This window comes from Scyliorhinus torazame, chromosome 7 (genome assembly GCF_047496885.1).
Source record: "Scyliorhinus torazame isolate Kashiwa2021f chromosome 7, sScyTor2.1, whole genome shotgun sequence".
In the NCBI taxonomy this organism is placed as follows: domain Eukaryota; kingdom Metazoa; phylum Chordata; class Chondrichthyes; order Carcharhiniformes; family Scyliorhinidae; genus Scyliorhinus; species Scyliorhinus torazame.
The window spans coordinates 254,871,795-254,892,234 of NC_092713.1; the positions used below are offsets into that span (position 1 = coordinate 254,871,795).

Genomic DNA, 20,440 nt, shown 5'->3' on the forward strand with positions numbered 1-20,440 from the left:
GCGTTTATATCTTGATGGAAATGGTTCTTGCAATTCGACCGAAACAGGAGCGGGAGAGATGACACGAGGGAGATAAACAAGAAAGTGTTCCTGCAAGAATCCTTATCCCCCTAACAGAGTTAAAAGTCTTGCACAAAATAGCCACAATTCTCAGAGAAGCATTTCTGCAGGGAGGCTGTCACAGAGATGCTTCCTTCATGAAGACTTGCAGCCAGCTGCAACAACTTGTAGTATTGTCAGTTGCAGTTCTGGTCACTGCAAACCTCAATTTCTTTGTTGAACTCCTTTCAATAATATCAGCCAGTCTGCAATCCCTTCTCGCATTGAGCAGGAGAATGATATTGTGTTTGTTAAGCAAACGTATTTAATCACTTTCCCGGGAACAAATGTAGTCAGCACGACAGAATCACGGAATTGTCACATCGCAGAAGAAGGCAGTTTGGCCCATCGTCTGGGTACCAGCTCTCCAAACGAGCATCATTTTCTTTCCAATTAAGGGGCAATTTTGGGTGGCCAGTCCACCTACCCTACACATCTTTGGGTTGTAGGGGTGAGACCCACGTAGACACGGGGAGAATGTGCAAACTCCACACGGACAGTTATCCGGGGCCGGGATCGTACCCAGGTCCTCGGCGCCATGAGGCAGCAGTGATAACCACTGCACCACCGTGCCGCCCCCCAAAGAGCATCATGACTTAGTGCCATTCTCCTGGCTTTTCCCCGTACCCCTGCACATTGTTTCTATTCAAGTAATCATCTGGAAAGCCTCAATTGAACTGGCTTCCACCACACTTCCAGGCAATGCATCCAGACCCGAGCTATTCGTTGTGCGAAAATGTTGTTTTCGCATCATATTTGCTTCTTTCGTAAATCAGTTTAAACCTGTGCCCTCTCGTTCTCCATCCGTTTGCGAGCTGGAACAGTTTCTCCCTATCTACTCTGTCTAGTCCCCTCATGATTTTGAACATCTCTGTCAAATCTTATCTCAGCCTTCTTTTCTCCAAGGAGAATCTCTCCAATCTATAGACTTCTGAGGCTTGCAGGAGTTAAGAGTTTGGTGTGGTGGATTGCCCTGTAACCCCGGTGTCTTTGTGAATTGCAATGGCTTCCTTCCATTAATGTGTAACAGATGAATGATCACCAGCCATGTATTATGTAGGTCAGTGCTTACAGTCTATGTATCTGCTGCAATCTTTTTGATATTGCAGCTTCTCCATTGCCCTCCTCTTGCCTCTGCACAACATCGTGGGGCTAAGGGCTATCTGCCACACATTTTGTTCATCGCCCCTCTCAGAAACACTCGCCAAACTGCCCCACAAAAAAATCCATAACTTTCACTATGAGCCCTCATTAAGAAATGGAGGCTGGATCATAGAATGGAAACTGGGAAGGGGGTCAGAAGATGGTGAGCCCTGAAGAACATGCCTGGCAGGACACCATTGTGCTATGTTAAATTTGTCTGAATTTTCATGCATATTAATAACACAGAAAAATCCACCTTAACACATAGACTCGTGGATAGTAGGTCATCGTTAAAATTACCAGCAATCAGAATATGTCCCTTATTGTGTTTGCCTCACACTTTGATCATGTTAAATCATACAGACAAGCTTAGTTCCTTTACATTTTGAATGGTATAAATGGAACCCTTAAATTACTTAACTTGTAAATGCATTTCTTATGCTGTAACTTTTACAACAGTATTTCAAAATCATATTTCTGCATCTGGTCAATATCTTAGCTCCCCATCAGAAAGGGAAATTTGATTATTGTCGACCAAAATTGTGAAAATGTGCAAACATTTTCATTGATAAAATTATTCACTTGAGCCCCTTCAAATTGAGGATATATCCTAAAGGTTCAAATAATTTAAAAATTATAGCCATGTGTCTTACCTGACTGCCTGCTCCCGAAACATGCATCTAAATGTGAAGGCTAGAGTTTCACGCGACCCAGACTGACATTATTGAATTTGAAGGATGTTTTCAGTGATTATGTTAATAATATACACTGATACTTTAAGCAAGCAAATACAAATCTGCTTTTCTGCTGCTGGCAATTGTTTCTCCCAAGCCTTCCTTTACCAGCACCAGCCATTTGAGTCTATATACTGCCACCATGTGGTCAGCAGTAGAGTGACATCCATATTTTCAGGGGAAATCATGGGCTGGATTCTATAATTTTGAGGCTATCTCCGGAGGAAGTGTCTAGTTCTACGGTGAAAGAATCGGCGATACCCCAGCACCGACCCTCCGACAGGTGAGGGGCTAGCAGCCGCGCCACGTAAAACACACGGCCTTTACAAAATAAATGGCCGGGGAATTGGCGGGTCCGTGGCCATGCATGCGCACGGCGACGACCTGCAGCGGTCGCGACGCACAACATGGTGCCGGCCACATGCGGACCCGACCTGTCAGATAGTGCCCCCTCACCACCCCGGACCACCCTCCACCAGTCCCCCCAGCCCTCACCGAAGCCCCCCCGACCTGCAGCAGGGCCCCCCTGACCTGCAGCAGGGCCCCCCCCCCCCACCCCCCCACCCCCACCCACCCACCCCCCCCCCCACCCCCCCCCCACCCCCCCCCACCCCCCCTCCACCCCCCCCCCCCACCCCCCCCCCCCCCCCCACCCCCCCCACCCCCCCCCCCCCCCCCCCCCCCCACCCCCCCCCACCTCTGACTGTGGCGGCGCTGGACACAATCCGCAGCTGCCACGTCAGGTTCACAAAAACTGAGAGCACACGTGTCCCGCGCCATTGGGAAATCGGCCCGGGGGGGGGGGGGGGGTGGAGTGTATTGGGGGGGGGGCTTCAGTTAACATCCCAAGGCCGTCCCAATGGCGTGTGGTGTTTTGGATGGGCGGAGCATCCAAAAACAGGTGCCGCCCCGATTCGGTGGTAAAAGGGGATTCTCCGCCCGATCGCTGATTACATCGGGGAATGGACAATTCTGCCCCACAGCTTTCTAAAATTTACACAGAAGGATTTGAGTTACAGAATAGGGGATCATTGAGAAATAATGGGGAAAACTAATTACAAGAGCAAGTGGGTTTGGGAGGGGGTGGGAGATAAAAACAAAGAAGTTAAAACATCTGGAAATTGCCTCCAACTTGCTGACTTGCACTTGTTTAACTGGGTATGAGAAACCCGCTCAAGGAGAGATGGGTTGCCAATTTAAAAAGGTTAATAGACAATAAAGAGCGATCCTCATCGAGGTTTGCGGATTTAATTGTAGGTGTACAGGTTTCCTAGTTTTCCGGGAAGGTGAACCCTGCAGGGTTTGAGGGGGACTGAGGAAATGATCAGCAAAAATTCCCCATAAGTGCTGAAATCTCTTAGCTGCTTCCTTTGCTAATTGTATGAAAGATTTTTGCTCAGAGTGCTTGTCCTGTGACTTTACTTTCACTGCTTCATTTTGATTCCATGATATATCAGATCAGCATCGGTGCCAATTATGCAATCTAAGCTTGAACGTCCAGCGAGGTGCAAGTTGACCAACAGCAGCAGAAACAACCGAGCAACTGAGCCAGCAGCAGGATTACCGGGGGCAGTTTGAAAAGCAGCAGCTGCAGCTGCAGCAGCCTTCTCCTGACAGAGCTGCCGCTCCACAGGGGAGGTGAGTGAGCACATGCGATGGCATTCACAGGAGGCCACACTCACAACACTGCAACGTAGGCTGGGATTTCCACCCGGTACCACTCCCGTGGCGGGGGGCAGCTTGCCATTGCCCACTGGTGCGATCTTCGGTTCATCCCAAAGTCAATGACCATTTGTGTTGCTCGCCCGCCGTGCCACCGGGGAACCCATCGCAGGGGATTGACTTTGGCGGAACCAGCAGATCCCACTGGCGAGAAGGGTGGGAAGATCCCGGTCAGAGGGTTTACTAGCAGACGATCAGCTCCCAGGCAATGTCTAAACATTAGGGCATTAAGAGGCTCTGGGTTTCATGTCGGGTCATGACAGATATTTGCTGAAAGAAGAGCTACTGCCATGAAATGAACCTGCGGACCATGTTGTCAAAGTCACCATATTGCTTGACTCCTTTACCTCAAGCTACATCCAGGGATCATGTTGGATTTTGCAGTTGACCACCCAAAAATGCAGCAGACTGATGGCTAATGCCATGTTTGCCAGGACAGGCAATTCTATGCACATCGCCACTGATGATGCAGTTAGAATCAGCGGACGCGCAGGTTTGTGGATTTGGCTGGTTTTCCACGGGTGCAGGACATTGTTCAGTGCACTCATTGCATGTGCTTCACCCAGGAGTGTTTGTGAACTACATGGGTTTCCACTCCATGTACAGCTGGTGTGAAACCATAACAGAATATTTCTACAGGTGTGCAGAAGATTCGCAGACAACTACCACGATGCTTTCACCCTCGCACGAGTTCACCCTCACTCACTCCTTCTCATTTCAAAGCAGACTGACCGACTGGTTGCTTGCATGGCACCCACTTAAAGCAGGATTGATGATATCCAGGAGAAACACAAGCAATGGGGCCCAGGAGCTCTATAATGAAATTCATATGACAACTGCAAATGTCATTAAACAGTTAATTGGCATGTCAAAGATGCGCCTCAGATGCTTCCATAGATCTGGAGATGCCCATCGAATGTACCATCGAGCATCTCCAGAATGATCATGGTGTGCTGTGCTCACACAGCAGTGGAGTTCAGACCTCCAGGAGGAGCACAGCCTCTTTAGAGGAGGATGGAGGATACATGCGGCCAGTGCATCAACAGCTGCTTGGGCCACCCAGAATGTCCTTGGAAAGGCACTATTTCTTTAACTTGTGCCAGTGCAATCATCTGGTAGCCACATGCTAAAACCAACCCACCCTTCTCGGAACAACAATCAGTCCTGCAATCAGCCTTGTGTCCTTTTCACAGCCATCCACAGCATTACGTCTGGACTGATTATTCACACGTGAAATGGCCACTTGCCAGGCAGCAGGAATGAATGGTCAAGACAGGAAAGTGGTGCAAATAAATAGCATTTCCGTGGCTCATAAAGGAAACATGAACCCATCTAACATTGTGTGACACACCCATGATCATAACTTTGTGCCATTACAAATCTCTGTTCTTCCTTTTCTGCTGCTCCGAGGTGATATCACCCCTGTGGCGTCAGAAGGCTGCTCAGACCCGCGCCCCGCTCTTCACTGACATCCTCTGAGTTTTGGAACTCGTGAGGGCCCCGTTAAAAACTATTTCACCTGCACCTGAGCAGGGGCAGATTTGGCCATCGGGATATTGGGCAGCACGTTGGGTATTGACCAAGGTGGAGCACTTTGAATGGTATCCCTCATGTCTATGTCCCTTTCACCGTTGTCTTTTCCACAGCCTGCCCATGCTTCCTCAAATAATAACCTGGGAGCACTTTCCTGCAGGTCAGTGGGGTGATAAATGGCTAAAGTTAGGGTTTCATCAGCCCTATTTAAGGAGGAAGGAAAGGAAGGGGAAGGGGCCTTTCTGGCTGGGCTCTCCATGAGCAACTTATTCAAGAGTAATATCGGTAATCATGAACCTAGTTCCCCCGTTCACCAAAGTTTTAAACTTCCCTCCCTTCTGCCACTGACCATCACAGCTTCCACTTGCCACAATGCAATAAAACAAGTCAGCATAAAATAAACATTCTGAATCAAATGTATAAATGGAATCATGAATCCCTGATTCCATGTCTTCCATATGCCGTTGTCTATCTCCGTACTTCTATGTAATGCCACTCCAGAGTCTGAAGCAGGGCTCATGGGAAAACTGCCAGCTTTCTGTGGAGGGGACTGCAGATAGCCTTGGGGGTCAGCCTCGAGCAGCGCTGCATCCAGAATGCCTTACTGCGTGGGCTGCACCATTTCGGTATGGATGGCAGCTAGCTGGCATGGCAGAGTGGCAGGAATGGACAAATGTTGTCTTCTTGATCCTAAGATGACACCTTGGTTATCCAAGTAATCTGTTGGAGGACAGGTAGCTGAGCTGCCTGCAAGCCTCTTTACCCAATGTTAATTCACAATCATGATGCAGCAGCCTGAACTTGCATTGCAGCAAACTGAGCGTACATGGCTTCAGCCTGAGCTTCTCCTGTACCACTTGGACATTGGGTGGCCACAGCTTGTGCTGCAATGAAAATTGAGACATCAATCATCAGACGCCACATCATAGCTGGGTCCAGAAGTGTGCGAATAGGGTTGGGCACCACCTCCGTTTTGGAAATAAGGGACTCCAAGCTCCACACAAAGAGTTGTTGGTGCTGGACTCTTCCATTTCCTCTTGGCATTTCTGGAAGGCCAGCATTTTATTGTGCATTCTTCTGTAAGCTGCCCCATGGAAGTGCTCTTCTGACGCCCCTGCTGTTGTTCCACCTCGATCTCCAACAACCTGACACCTGCACTTTCCTGATTGCAGCTCATGCATGCATTGTATCTCACCACACACAGATCCTGCTCCTCTGCTATCATCTAAATTACACTCGGTGTCAATATCCTCAAGTGACTGCGAATGTCAGTCATGTGCTCATCACCACTCGCCTTACTCTTCCTACACTGCATGGCTAGGTTGCACCTCTTGGATGTATGAAAGGATAAAGGCATCAGAGTGAGGTTGTAATGTGAAAAAGGGAGGAAAGGAGAGATGCACACTTCCATGATCAGCTTGTAACTCAGAAGAATGTGTCGGACGGGGGGTAAGTGGACGTGAGAAGGAAGATTAGGTATGAGAATACCATTACCCTTCATGTTTTCAGCCTCATAATTGGCCAAGGCTGCAGCCATGGCCAGCCCAATAATGACCCACACCATTTCCACCATGGGGTCGGGACAGCACTTGTGTCCCTCCAGTTAGCGCCTGTTGGCTCCAGTACCTTGCCTGGAAGAGAGATTCAAGTGTGACAATGATTATCATGAGGCGCGTTTAACTGATGTGGCTGTCATGGTTGAATAACTGGCAGTGTATGCAATCCATGAGACGTTGGTGTGGGGTTTGCAGCAGTGACAAGTGAATGAAGGTGAGTTGAAGCATTTAAATTATAGGTATGCGGCCTAATTGTTGGTGCATGTTGGGGTTGTGGTGCATTGAGCAGTGTGTGCGGCTGGTGGTGCCATTGGTGGAATGTTGAATTAGAAGATAAATTCATTGACCGTGGCCACTCGTGTGAGCTCAATGAACTTCTCCAGGCACTACTTCCAGATCCTTGGGACTTGACCCCTGGCCTTGACTACCACGGCTAACCGCCCCCATTGCTTTTTGACTGTGTGTTAAGAGGGCCGCAGTGGAGGACCGTAAGGGGCCTGTTCACGTTCCTTTCCTCATTATTTCACAGTCATTTTCAGGGCCACACATGGGCATGGTAGATGGGAGGCCCATGATCTCTGTGTGCAGTGCTGGTCTGCTGTCCAGTATTCTTGGCCTCCGTTAAGGGTCACCCCGTGCCTGAGGGCAGAAATTATTAAAATGAACAGGCACACAAAATTGGTGTGCTTCCTGTATTGCAATCAATGGGCATGGGTTAAGAGCACATTGCAATCCCAATGCCCATCTTCAGGAGCTAACCAACTTAACCCCTTATATGTTTGGGAATGAGTTGAGAACGTTTTGTCTGTACTCTCAAAACAGTAAAAAGCACTCTGCCTGACCTCAGAAAGTGTCTGCAAGGTCTAGATCCCCAGGGTACTTCCTAAATGTTGTTTGACAGCACACTGGTGATGACCCAAGTGGTGGGATATGGTTTCCCTGAGGGGAACTCTCATTGCTATGCTTCAGAGTCAGGAACATACATAACCCCAGGATTATAGCATAATTTTTAATATCATTGTGCAGTGGAAACTGTGCAAATGTTGCCACAAATCTAACGTACATTTGAATTTTAGGAAACATAAATATAAATCTGATTTTTATTACTTCTGTTAGCATAGCCATGGGCTAAACTTTCTGCCTATTGACCATGAAGTAACTGATAATTTAGCCCATATGTCTTTATCTGACTTCTTTTCAGTTGGCTGACATTTGTACATTTGATTTATGATTCTATTTTTCGATATGTAGAAATGTTGATAATTTGGTAATAGTCACAACATCATTGCGTCTCTTGTACACAAGACTGATTATACTAAAATAGAAAGGAACATAAGTTCAGGGTAGATGAGTGCATTGATAACTGTACAGCTGATATATGGCAAATGTTGTCAACCACAAGCCTTACATTGCCACAGTCCTGGGAGTTTCTCCCTCTGTCCTCTCATCAGTCGCTAAAAGTGCGCAGGTACAGTAGGCAGCACATAAGGCAAATGGTATGTTGGCCTTCATAGCGAGAGGATTTGAGTTTAGAAATAGGGATGTTTTGTGGCATTGGTGAGGCCACACCTGGAGTATTGTGTGCAGTTTTGGTGTCCTTATCTGAGGAAGGATGTTCTTGCTATGGAGAGAGCGCAGCAAAGGTTTACCAGGCTGATTCCTGGGATGGCGGGAGTACCATACGGGCAGAGGCTAAATCGGTTAGGATTATGTTCACTGGGGATTAGAAGAGTGAGAGGGGATCTCATAGAAATCTCATAAAATTCTAACAGGATTAATCAGGGTAGATTGAGAAAGAATGTTCCCAATGGTGGGAGAGTTCAGAACTAGGGGTCATAGTTTGAGGATAAGGGGTAAACCTTTTAGGACTGAGGCGAGGAGATATTCACCAGAGAGTGGTAAATCTGTGGAATTCACTAGCACAGAAAGTAGCTGAGGCCAAAACGTTGTGTAATTTCAAGAAGGAATTAGATATAGCTCTTGGGGCCAAAGCGATCAAGGGAGATACATAGTGTGTACATTCTGTAGTGTGTACATTCTGTAGTGTGCACATTCTGTAGTGTGCACATTGTATAGTGTGCACATTGGGTGGTTTTCAGTGCACATTATGTAGTGTGTACATTCTGTAGTGTGCACATTCTGTAGCGTACACATTATGAAGGGTGTACGTTCTGTAGTGTGCACATTATTGGTCACACTAAATTGCCCCTTAATTGAAAATAAAAGAATTGGGTACTATAAAAAAATAAATTGAAATGTAGTGTGCACATTATGTAGAGCTTGTAGTGTGCACATTTTGTAATGTGCACATTCTGTACTATGCACATTCTGTAGTGTACACATTATGTTGGCCTTCATGGCAAAAGGATTTGATTATAGGAATGGGAATGTTTTACTGCAATTGTACAGGATGTTGATGAGGCCACACCTGGAGTATTGTGTGCAGTTTTGGTGTTCTTAACTGAGGAAGGATGTTCTTGCTATGGAGGAAGTGCAGCAAAGGTTTACCAGGCTGATTCCTGGGATGGCGGGACTGTCATATGAGGAGAGACTTTGTTGGTTAGGATTATATTCATTGGAGTTCAGAAGAATGAGAGGGGATCTCATAGAAATTTATAAAATCAGGGTTAATCAGGATAGATTCAGAAAGAATGTTCCCGATGATGGGGAATCCAGGACGAGAGGTCATAGTTTGAGGATAAGGAGTAAATCTTTTCGGACTGAGGTGAGGAGAAATTTCTTCACCCAGAGGGTGGTGAATCTGTGGAATTCACTAGCACAGAAAGTAGTCGAGGCCAAAACGTTGTGTGATTTCAAGAAGGAATTAAATATATGGGGATATGGGGGTAAGGCGGGATCAGGGTATTGAACTTGATGGTCAGCCAAGATCATAATGAATGGTATAGCAGGCTTAAAGGGCCAAATGGCCTCCTCCTGCTTCTATTTTCTCTGTATGTTTCTGTACAAAACTTATCTACAATTTCTCTTTTTGGACTCCAGTTTGGATGGGCTACTAACCGGAATGTTCACACTTCAGAACTTGCACATTACAAGAATGTGTACATGACAGAATGTGCACATGAAATGTGTACACTATAGAATGTGCACACAAAATGTGTACACTACAGAATGTGCACACTACAGAATGTGCACACAAAATATGTACACTATAGAATGTGCACATGACAGAATGTGCACACGAAATGTGTACCCTACACAATGTGCACACTACAGAATATGCATAATGCAAGCTCCAAACAACGTGCACACCACAGAATGTGCACACTGCATGCTCCAACCAACGTACACACTACAGAATGTGCACACTACAGTGTGTACCCACTACAGTGTGCGCACATTACAAGCTCCACCCAATGTAGACACTACAGAATGTGCACACTACTTAATGTGTACACTACATAATGTGCATACTACAGATGTGTACACTGAAAGCTCCACCCAATGTGAACACAACATAGTGTACACATTAAGTAGTGTGTATATTATTGTACATACCATTGTACATACAAATGTACATACTATTTGCCTTCTTTACTGCGCGCTTACTTTCAGCGACTGATGCATGAGGATACCAAGGTCTCGCTGAGTATAAACATCTCTCAATTTACACCCATTCAAATAATAATCTTTCTTCCTATTTTTGCTACCGAAATGGATAACATCACATTTATCCACATTATACTGCATCTGCCATGCATATGCACACTCACTCAGCCTGTCCAAATCACGCTGAAGCATCTCTGCATCCTCCTCACAGCTCACCCTCCCACCCAACTTTGTATCATCTGCAAATTTGGAGATAATATATTTAGTTCCCTCGTCCCAGTCACATTTTTTTTTTCTTTTTTAAAATAAATTTAGAATACCCAATACATTTTTTCTAATTAAGGGGCCATTTGGAGTGGCCAATCCACCTACCCTGCACATCTTTGGGGTGTGGGGGCGAAACCCACGCAATCACGGGGAGAATGTGCAAACTCCACACGGACAGTGACCCAGAGCCGGGATCGAACCTGGGACCTCGGCGCCATGAGGCAGCAGGGCTAACCCACTGTGTCACCATGCTGCCCTACAGTCACATATATAATGTGAACAGTTGGGGTCCTAGCACAGATCCCTGCGGTATCCCACTAGTCACTGACTTACAATCGGAAAAAGACCTGTTTATTCCAACTTTTTGCTTCCTGTCTGCTAACCATCTTTCTTTCCATCTCAAGACACTGCCCGCAATCCCACGCGCTTTAACATTACATAATATTCTGCTATGTGTGACCTTGTTGAAAGCCTTCTGAAAGTCTAAGTAAACCACATCCATCGGTTCTCCCTGGTCAACTCTATTGGTTACATCTTCAAAGAATTCCAGTAGATTTGTCAAGCATGATTTCCCTTTTGTAAATCCATGCTGACTTTGATTATACCACTGCTTTCCAAATGCTGTGCTATGAAATCCTTGATAATGGATGCTCGCAACTTCTCTACTACTGAGGTTAGGCTCATTGGTCTACAGTTCCCTGTTTTCTCTCTACATCCCTTTTTGAATAGTGGATTGAATTGGATTTGGATTTGAATTATTGTCACATGTACGAGGTACAGTGAAATGTATTGTTCGGTATACAGTCCAGACAGATAGTTCCACACAAGCAAAAATATACATATATACGCAATGTAAATACATAGTCACAGGCATCTCATACAACTACTCATAGAATCATAGAATTTACAGTGCCGAAGGAGGCCATTCGGACCATCAAGTCTGCAGAAGCCTTTGGAAAGAGCACCCTACTTAAGCCCACGCCTCCACCCTAAATCCATAACTCAGTAACACCACCTAACCTTTCGGACACTAAGGGGCAATTTAGCATATCCAATCCACCTAACCTGCACATTTTTAGACTGTGGGAGGAAACCTGAGCAACCAGAGGAAACCCACGCAGACACGAGGAGAAAGTGCAAATGCCACACAATCACCCAATGCCAGAATTGAACCCGGGTCCCTGGAGCTGTGAAGCAGCAGTGCTAACCACTGTGTCCAGTACTCAGTAGAGAAGATGTGTGAAGAGATCAGTTCAGTCCATAAGATTGTCATTGAGGAGTCTGGTAACAGCAGGGAAGAAGCTGTTTTTGAATCAGTTAGTGTGTTCTCAGACTTTTGTATCGCCTGCCTGCTGGAAGAGGTTGGAAGAGAGAATAACCTGGGTGGGAGGGGTCTTTGATTATGCTGCCCAGTTTCCCAAGGCAGCAGTAAGTGTAGACAGAATCAATGGATGGGAGGCGATTTCACGTGATGGACTGGGTTGTATTCATGACTCTGTAGTTTCGTACGGTCTTGGACCGAGTAGTTGCCATAGACAGGCTGTGATGCAGCCACATAGGATGATTTCTATAGTGCATGTGTAAAAATTCGTAAGAGTCAATGTTGACATGCCGAATTTCCTTAATTTCCTGAGGAAGTATAGGCGCTGTTGTGCTTTCTTGGTCGTAGCATCAACGTGGGTGGACCAGGACAGATTGTTGGTGATGTGCACACCTAGGAGTTTCAGGCTGTCAACCATCTCCACCAGAGCACCATTGATGCAGACAGGGGTGTGTACGATACTTTGCTTCCTGAAGTCAATGACCAGCTCCTTAGTTTTGCTGAAGTTGAGAGAGAGATTGTTGCCGTTACACCATGTTAGCTTACATTAGCTACCCTCCAATCTTTAGGAACTATTCCAGAGTCCAAGGAATTTTGGAAAATGGCCACCAATGGATCTACTATTTCTAGGGCCATTTCCTTCAGTACTCTGGGATGAAAAATTTCAGGCCTTAGATATTTATCCACCTACAATCACATTCATTTCCCCAAAACCATTTCACTACTAATACTAATTTCCATCAGCTCCTCACTAAAACCTGTTTCTCAGAACTTCTGGTATATTATTCATGTCTTCCTTTGTGAAGATAGAAGCAAAGTACGAATTTGGTTCAATAGCCATTTCTTTGTTCCTCGTTGTAAATTCCCCCGTTTCTGACTGTAAGGGGCCTATATTCGTTTCTGTCAATCTTTTTCTCTTTACACTCCTATATAATCTTTTACAGTCAGTTTTGTGTTCCTCACTAGCTTACTTTCATATTGTATTTTCCCCTTCTTAGTCAGTCCTTGGTCTGCCTTTGCTGAATTTAAAAACTGTTCCCAATCCTTAGGTCTATTGCTTTTTCTTGCTAATTTGTATGCTTCTTCTTTGCATCTAATACTATCTCTACGGTTTCCTTGTAAGCTATGGTTTGGCCACAGTTCCCTTTCTTTCCTGCACCAAATAGGAATAAACACTTTTGGAGTTGACCTATTCGTTCCTTGAATGCCTGTCATTCCCAGTCCACTGTCCTTCCTTTCAGAAATGTTTCCCAGGCCATCATAGCCAGTTCATGCTTCATACCATAAGTTATCTTTATTGAGGTTCAGGACCCTGGTCTCAGAATCAACTACCTCACTATCCGCCTTGATAAGAATTCTATCATGTTATTGTCATTCATCCCCAAGGGTTCTCTCAGAACTAGATTGCCAACTAATCCTTTCTCATTGCACAACACCCAGTCCAAGATGGCCTGTTCCCTTGTTGGTTCCTCAATGTGTTGGTCCAGAAAACCAGCCCGTACACACTCCAGAAATTCCTCCTCTATTGTACTGTGACTAATTTGACTCACCCAATCTATATGCAGATTAAAGTGACCCATAATCACAGATGTTCCTTTATCACATGCATCTCTGATTTCCTGTCTAATGCTGTTCCCATTACCACTGCAGTTTGGTGGTCTGTACACCACTCCTACGAATGTTTTTTGCCCCTTGATGTTTCTGAAGTCGACCCAGCCAGATTCCATATCATCTGTACTCATATCTTTCCTCAATATTGTATCAATATCTTCTTTAGTCAACAATGCAAATCCACCACCTTTTCCTTTCTGTCTGGCCTCCCTAAAAACTGAATAGCCTTCAATGGTGAGTTCCCATCCTTGGTCACCTTGGAGCCACGTCTCCGTAATCCCAAATATATCGTACCCCTTTACATCTATCTGCACAACTAATTCATCCATTTTATTTTGAATACCCCAAGCGTTCAGGTACAAAAACTGAAGGTTCGACCTTGAAACGTCCCTTTTCCCATCCCTACTATTTTTCACAGTGTCATTATCTGAATCTGGCTCTTGATCTCTCTGCCTTCTTTCCCCGCCCCCCCCCCCCCCAAGGACATCACTCCCGGTTCTGCCCAGGTGAAACCCGTCCCGTTTGTACTGGTCCCACCTCCCCAGAACCGGTCCCATTGCCCCAGGAATCTGAAACCCTCCCCACACGTATTCATCCTATATATCCTGCTGTTTCTTCTCTAACTAGCACATGGCACTGGTAGTAATACTGAGATCACTACCTTTGAGGTCCTACTTTTCAACTTGCTTCCGAACTCCCTATATTCTGCTTTTAGGACCTCATCCCTTTCTTATACCTATGTCGTTGGTACCAAGGTTCACCATGAACACTGGCTATTCACCCTTCCCATTCAGAATGTCCTGCAACCGTTCTGAGACACCCTTGACCCTAGCACCAGGGAGGCAACGTACCATCCTGGAGTCTCTTTTTCAGCCATAGAAAAGTCTAACTACTTCCCGCACAATTGAATCCCCTATGACTATTGCATTTCTACGCCTTTTGCTTCTCCACTGTGCAGCAGACTCAACCGTGGTGCTACGAATTTGGCTCCTACTGAGAGGCCATTCCCCTCAGCGGTATCATAGAACATAGAACATACAGTGCAGAAGGAGGCCATTCAGCCCATCGAGTCTGCATCGACCCACTTAAGCCCTCAAATCCACCCTATCCCCGTAACCCAATAACCCTCCTAACCTTTTTTGGTCACTTAGGGCAATTTATCATAGCCAATCCACCAAAACGGTATATCTGAATGCACCTACAAAGCATAAAAACTACCTTAGTCTATGCTGCATTTGGTCCCCAACCCCTGAAAACAGCCTCTTGCCCTGGATATACCTTTATCCAAGGCCAGAAACTAGGCAGACTGCCCGGTCTTGCAGCAACCCAGATTATCTTTGAGCCTCTTCATTTCCATTCACAGCCTGCTGGTAATATGTTAATTTTCCCCTCCTCAAAACTGGCTCAGTTTTCCGCCATGACTATTGAACAGCCAGCAGAACATTGCTCAGGGCAAAATCTACCCCAGTGTTCAATATGCTAATTGCATCTAGCATGCTTGTTTGCTTTGTTCTGTCAGTCAAATTCAAATTTGTTCAGTAGCTGAACTAAAGTCTAACCAAAACCTAAATGTTTTAACAATTGTACTTGATCCTATGAGGAGGCAGATTTTTCAATTTGAATGTCCTGACACATTAGGAAGTGTAGCTCCAGGCCGAAGAGCATCCTTTTTATTTTAATTTCTGTGGATCTTTGACAGCCATACACTATTGTGGAAGATATATCATGATTTTCTTCTGTTCCTGGTTGAACATAAAAGAGGATGTAAAGTATAGGTTACATTTTCTTGCAAACACCATTGATTAGAAAGCACTTGAAACAGCTGGTCAGCATCAGAGAGTTCATTACCCTAACAAGCAAAGACTAGCTTTTATATCCTTTTGTTACACCTTTGGAAGGGTATGATTTCTCAGAGCAGCAACACAAACAGTGATGTTTTTTCCTGACATTAGGTTGACTCATTTGAGTTTAAATCTTTTTTCATTGACGTGAAGAAAAATTAGAAAATGCCCCCCTTATTTTGCTCCCTGCTCGCTCTTTTTAGAGAACTTGTCATTCATTGTCCAATGTAATAGAAATGTTGAATGCTAATATCTGACTGCTGTTAATATAGTGATGAAAACAGATGTGTTTTAAAGGCTCTGAAGATGACTCCAAATGTCAACTCCGTTTCTCTCTCCACAGATGCTGCCAGACCTGCTGAGTTTTTCCAGCGTTTTCTGTTTTTATTTCAGGTTTCCAGCAGCCACAGAATTTTGTTTTTATTTTTTTTCAATGTATGTGTTTTTGCTGAATATTTTGTGATTTGCACCTGAACATTCCTCATCTACGCAGGGAGAAAAGGGCGTTACGGGGCATCATGGATTACGTGGAATGATAGGATTAAAGGTAAAGTATAAATTTACGTCTAACTCTGCCCCCGAGCTGTCTTAAATTATATGGGGGGGCGGGGGGGGGAGTTGGTGGGAGGGGCATCAGGCGACATGTCCTCCTTTAAACCTATTGTGACACCTAAGGAGCCATGGAGGGCCTCATCCTGGTCTATCAGGTGTTTTACCAATGGCAAGGGCAGAGTCATGTCATGCCTGAAGCCCAGCAACTTTAGCTGAGTAGATTATCATAGAATTTACAGTGCAGAAGGAGGCCATTCGGCCCATCGAGTCTGCACCGGCTCTTGGAAAGAGCACCCTACCCAAGGTCAACACCTCCACCCTATCCCCATAGCGTGGTGCTGAGCAAGGGTGGGATGACCTCTTTTGCGGCACTCTTCCCCCTTGGCTCCTCCTAGCTGTTTCACTCTAATATGCATAGGGGCTGTTTAGCACAGGGTTAAATCGCTGGTTTTGAAAGCAGACCAAGGCAGGCCAGCAGCACGGTTCAATTCCCATACCAGACTCCCCGAACAGGCGCCGGAATGTGGCGACCAGGGGCTTTTCACACATAACTTCATTTGAAGCCTACTTGTGACAATAAGCGATTTTCATTTTTCATTTCATTTCAAATTTACGAGGTAGTGATCCCGCCCCATCGGAATGTCTCGCGAGATCGCGTTCGATCTCGTGAGGCGTGGCAAGCCGGGTAGAGGAATTTCCCAGCATCTACCAGCCGCGCTGCCTTTTAGGCGCAATGTGGCTGGTAGACCGTGTCCATGGTATTTGTATGAACGCTGACCAAAAGAGCCTTGTACAGCAGACGTACCCATGACACAATCCTGCGGCCCAACCCAAACTTCTCCAAAACCGCAAAGGGGTACCTCCACGGCACCCTATCAAATGCCTTTGCCTTTTCTGTATCCAATGACACAATTATCTCTGGCTCTGGCCTGATCTCTGGGGTAAGAACCACATTCAGCAGTCGCTGCACATTGGACAACAGTGGACAGGCCACAATGTCAAGTGCGATAGGTAGAAATTTTATGAAAGACTCTAAAACAACCAGCATCATTCAACCAGATTCAATTGAAGGGGAAGGATGAAATGTGAAGCTGTCCATCCTGTTTGAATAGTTTCAGCAATGTTGCTAATGATAAGAAAAGTAAAAGCAAGAGTTGAATCAGAGTTCTCTCTACTTCCCGTTCCACAGAAAGTCAACTTCATCTCTCATCTCCATCATTTCTGACCTCCAGCAGCTCCCCAATGCCTAAGGCCTAAAGCACTTGGTAGAAAATATTTGTCCTTATCTATTAATCTCTTTCCGGCTTTTCTATCCTGCCTATGCAGCTGTCTCTCAAACAGTGTCCCAGCTTGTACTCTCCACCCATCAAAACATAGTTTACCGAAGGTGACAGAATCTTTAGACATCATGCATTCACATTCTGGAGATCCCACACTGCTGGCCTCACCTCTTCAGTCACACGTTTTCTCACCTCACTTACCTCAGGCTCGGATTTCTGCTTGGTGTCCTCAGGATACAAAGCACCAAAGGATGTTCCATTATTTTAAAGGTGTTATAGAGGTACATAGAAACACACAAATTAGGAACAAGAATAGGCCACTCGGCCCCTCGAGCCTGCTCCGCCATTCAGTAAGATCATGGCTGATCTGATCGTAACCTCAACCCCCGCATTCCTACCTACCCCCAATAATCTTTTACCCCTTGCTTAACATGAATCTGTCTATCCCTGCCTTAAAAATGTTCAACAACTCTGCTTCCATCGCGTTTTGAGGAAGAGAGCTCGATGGACTCACGATCCTCTGAGAGAAAATCTGACAAAATTCCATTTACTCTCACCAGCACCGGAAAATCCCAGCCGCAAACGAGGGCGGAAGATTTCGGCCCGTCTTAAATGGGCAACTATTTGTTTTGAACAGTGACTCCTAGTTCCAGATTCTCCCACACGAGGCAGCATCCGCGCCACATCCACCCTGTCAATACCACATCCACCCTGTCAATACCACTCAAGACCTTAAAGATTGCTTCTAAACTCCAACCCTGCTTCTAAACTCCAACCTTGCTTCTAAACTCCAACCCTGCTTCTAAACTCCAACCCTGCTTCTAAACTCCAACCTTGCTTCTAAACTCCAACCCTGCTTCTAAACCCCAACCCTGCTTCTAAACTCCAACCCTGCTTCTAAACTCCAACCCTGCTTCTAAACTCCAACCCTGCTTCTAAACTCCAACCTTGCTTCTAAACTCCAACCCTGCTTCTAAACTCCAACCCTGCTTCTAAACTCCAACCCTGCTTCTAAACTCCAACCCTGCTTCTAAACTCCAACCTTGCTTCTAAACTCCAACTGTGCCTCAAAAGACAAACCGCCGATTCCAGGCATTAATCTAGTAAACCTTTTCTCAATTACTTTGAACGCACTTACATATTTCCCTGGATAAAGAGACCAATACTCATAGAATCTTAGAATTTCTACAGTGTAGAAGGAGGCCATTCAGCCCGTCAAGTCTGCACCGACTCTCAGAAAGAGTTCCCTACCTAGGCCCATGCTCCCACCCTATCCCTGTAATGCAGTAACCCCGCCTATCTTTTGGACACTAAGGGACAATTTATCATGGCCAATCCACCTAACCTGCACCTCTTTGGATTGTGGGAGGAAACCGGAGCACCTGGAGGAAACCCACGCAGACACGGGGAGAACATGCAAACTCCACACATCAGTGACCCAAAGCCGGGATTGAACCCCCGGTCCCTGGCGCTGTGAGGCAGCAGTGCTAACCACTGTGCCACCGTGCCGCCCTGTATGCTGTACACAGTGCTCGAGATGTGGTCTTACCAGTGCCCTGTACAACTGCAGTATAACCTCCCTACTTTTGTAATTAATTCCCCTCACAATAAATGATAACTTTTTACCAGCTTTCCCAATTAATTGCTGTAACTGCACACTCGTGAATCTGATTGATGGTTTTCCGTACAACAAGGATTTCTCGAAGACCAAAGCTACCAGATAAATTAATTTGGCAGCTTAAAATTATTTTGTCAGCAGATGTAAATACTGTTTTAATTTAAAAGTTCTGCACATACAATACATAAGGATAAATCAATGGAGGCTCGCATTTTGAGTCTGAAAGGTAGAAAGGTTGGCACATGATTTAATTACTATTGAATAACATGCACTTAATTAAATCATAAAACACAACAGTATTTAATTATGGTTGCACTGAATTTTAATCTGCAGTCATCAGACTTTAACAAAGATATGATGGAATTTGTTTTAGGGAGAACGTGGAGAAAAAGGTGAAAAGGGGCAAGCGGGGCTGAATGTAAGTAGTCATTATGTTAGATTATGTTCATTTCTGGAGTTTAGGTTCAATACTACACAGAGATAAATAATACAAATTATCAGGCAAATCTGATATTCCACATATATATCTGTTTCTTTCTGAAACAATGTGACCAAATTACCCTTCAGCTGTGCTTTCTCAGCCCAATGGAACCCCCCTCAGAAGTGACCACACCAGTAGAATTCTCCAAGACATCTGTACTCTCGGGGCACGATTCTTCCAAAAGGGAACAAAGTCCCCCAGCGAGTGCGTTTAGCTGCGTGTTTCCCGGCATTCGCAGTGCCGAGAAACACGTGGCTATTCGACCGGGTGTGTGATGGGAGAACGGGTCGTGTGGTCGGGATGACCCACGACGGGACTGGGGTGGTGCCCAGGCATGGACTGCCCATCGTTCTGCGCACCCCACTGAACATCCACCCTGGCCCCTGGTTCTGCAGAATGACACCAGCCGTTTGGGTGCCCCCATCCCACCCTCCGCCAAAGCACCCTCCCAACCGGATGCAACTCGCCGGCAAGGCATCACGCGGCCCATCCAGGGCAATGCGTAGCCCCTACAGGGGCAGTGCCGGATGGGGGCAGAGGAGTACACCGCTGGCAAGGACAGCACCAGCCAATGGTAACCGTGGCAGCAGGGACAGGCGCCAGGGCCAGAGGCCCCCATGGATCCAGCCACTGACGGGGCTCGGGGTGCAGAGAGGAGGGGGGCATGTGGGTCATGGTCCGCAGTGCCAATCGGGGGCACCATGTAGCCGGACCCGGTTGGGCACAGGGGTACGCACCATGCTAACATGTCTGCCTTTTAGCCCCTGGATGTTGGAATTCAACCAACAATGGTAACCTTCCTCCTAGTTGCCGCAGCCCTGGGGGATGCACTGTGGCTGTACGAGCTGCCGCTGCTCGAGGAGGATGAAGCTGCAGCAGCGGAACATGCAGCAACAGAACAGGAGGCATCCGCTGAGGATGGGGAGATGGCTTCCCAACAGGCCGATGGAGGAGGAGGTGCAAAGGAGGCGCCGCATGACGCCTCGCGTGTACCGGCACCGCCTGTCTTTCGAGGACCTATCGGACCAGGCATGCCGTCGAAGACTCCGGCTGAGCAGGGGGACAGTGCGACATATCTGTCAGATCACGGTGGGACACCCAATCCCGGTGGCCGT

General features: G+C 46.3%; 1 protein-coding gene across 1 annotated transcript in view; it reads left to right on the plus strand.

The window, feature by feature from the left end:
* Positions 1 to 20,440, plus strand: part of LOC140426964 (uncharacterized) — a 363,390-nt gene that overhangs the window by 270,111 nt on the left and 72,839 nt on the right. Inside the window, exons 9-10 of the mRNA XM_072512289.1 lie at positions 15,888 to 15,941; positions 19,218 to 19,262. Of these exons, the coding sequence (XP_072368390.1) occupies positions 15,888 to 15,941; positions 19,218 to 19,262 (99 nt within the window). The remainder of the gene's footprint in view (positions 1 to 15,887; positions 15,942 to 19,217; positions 19,263 to 20,440) is intronic.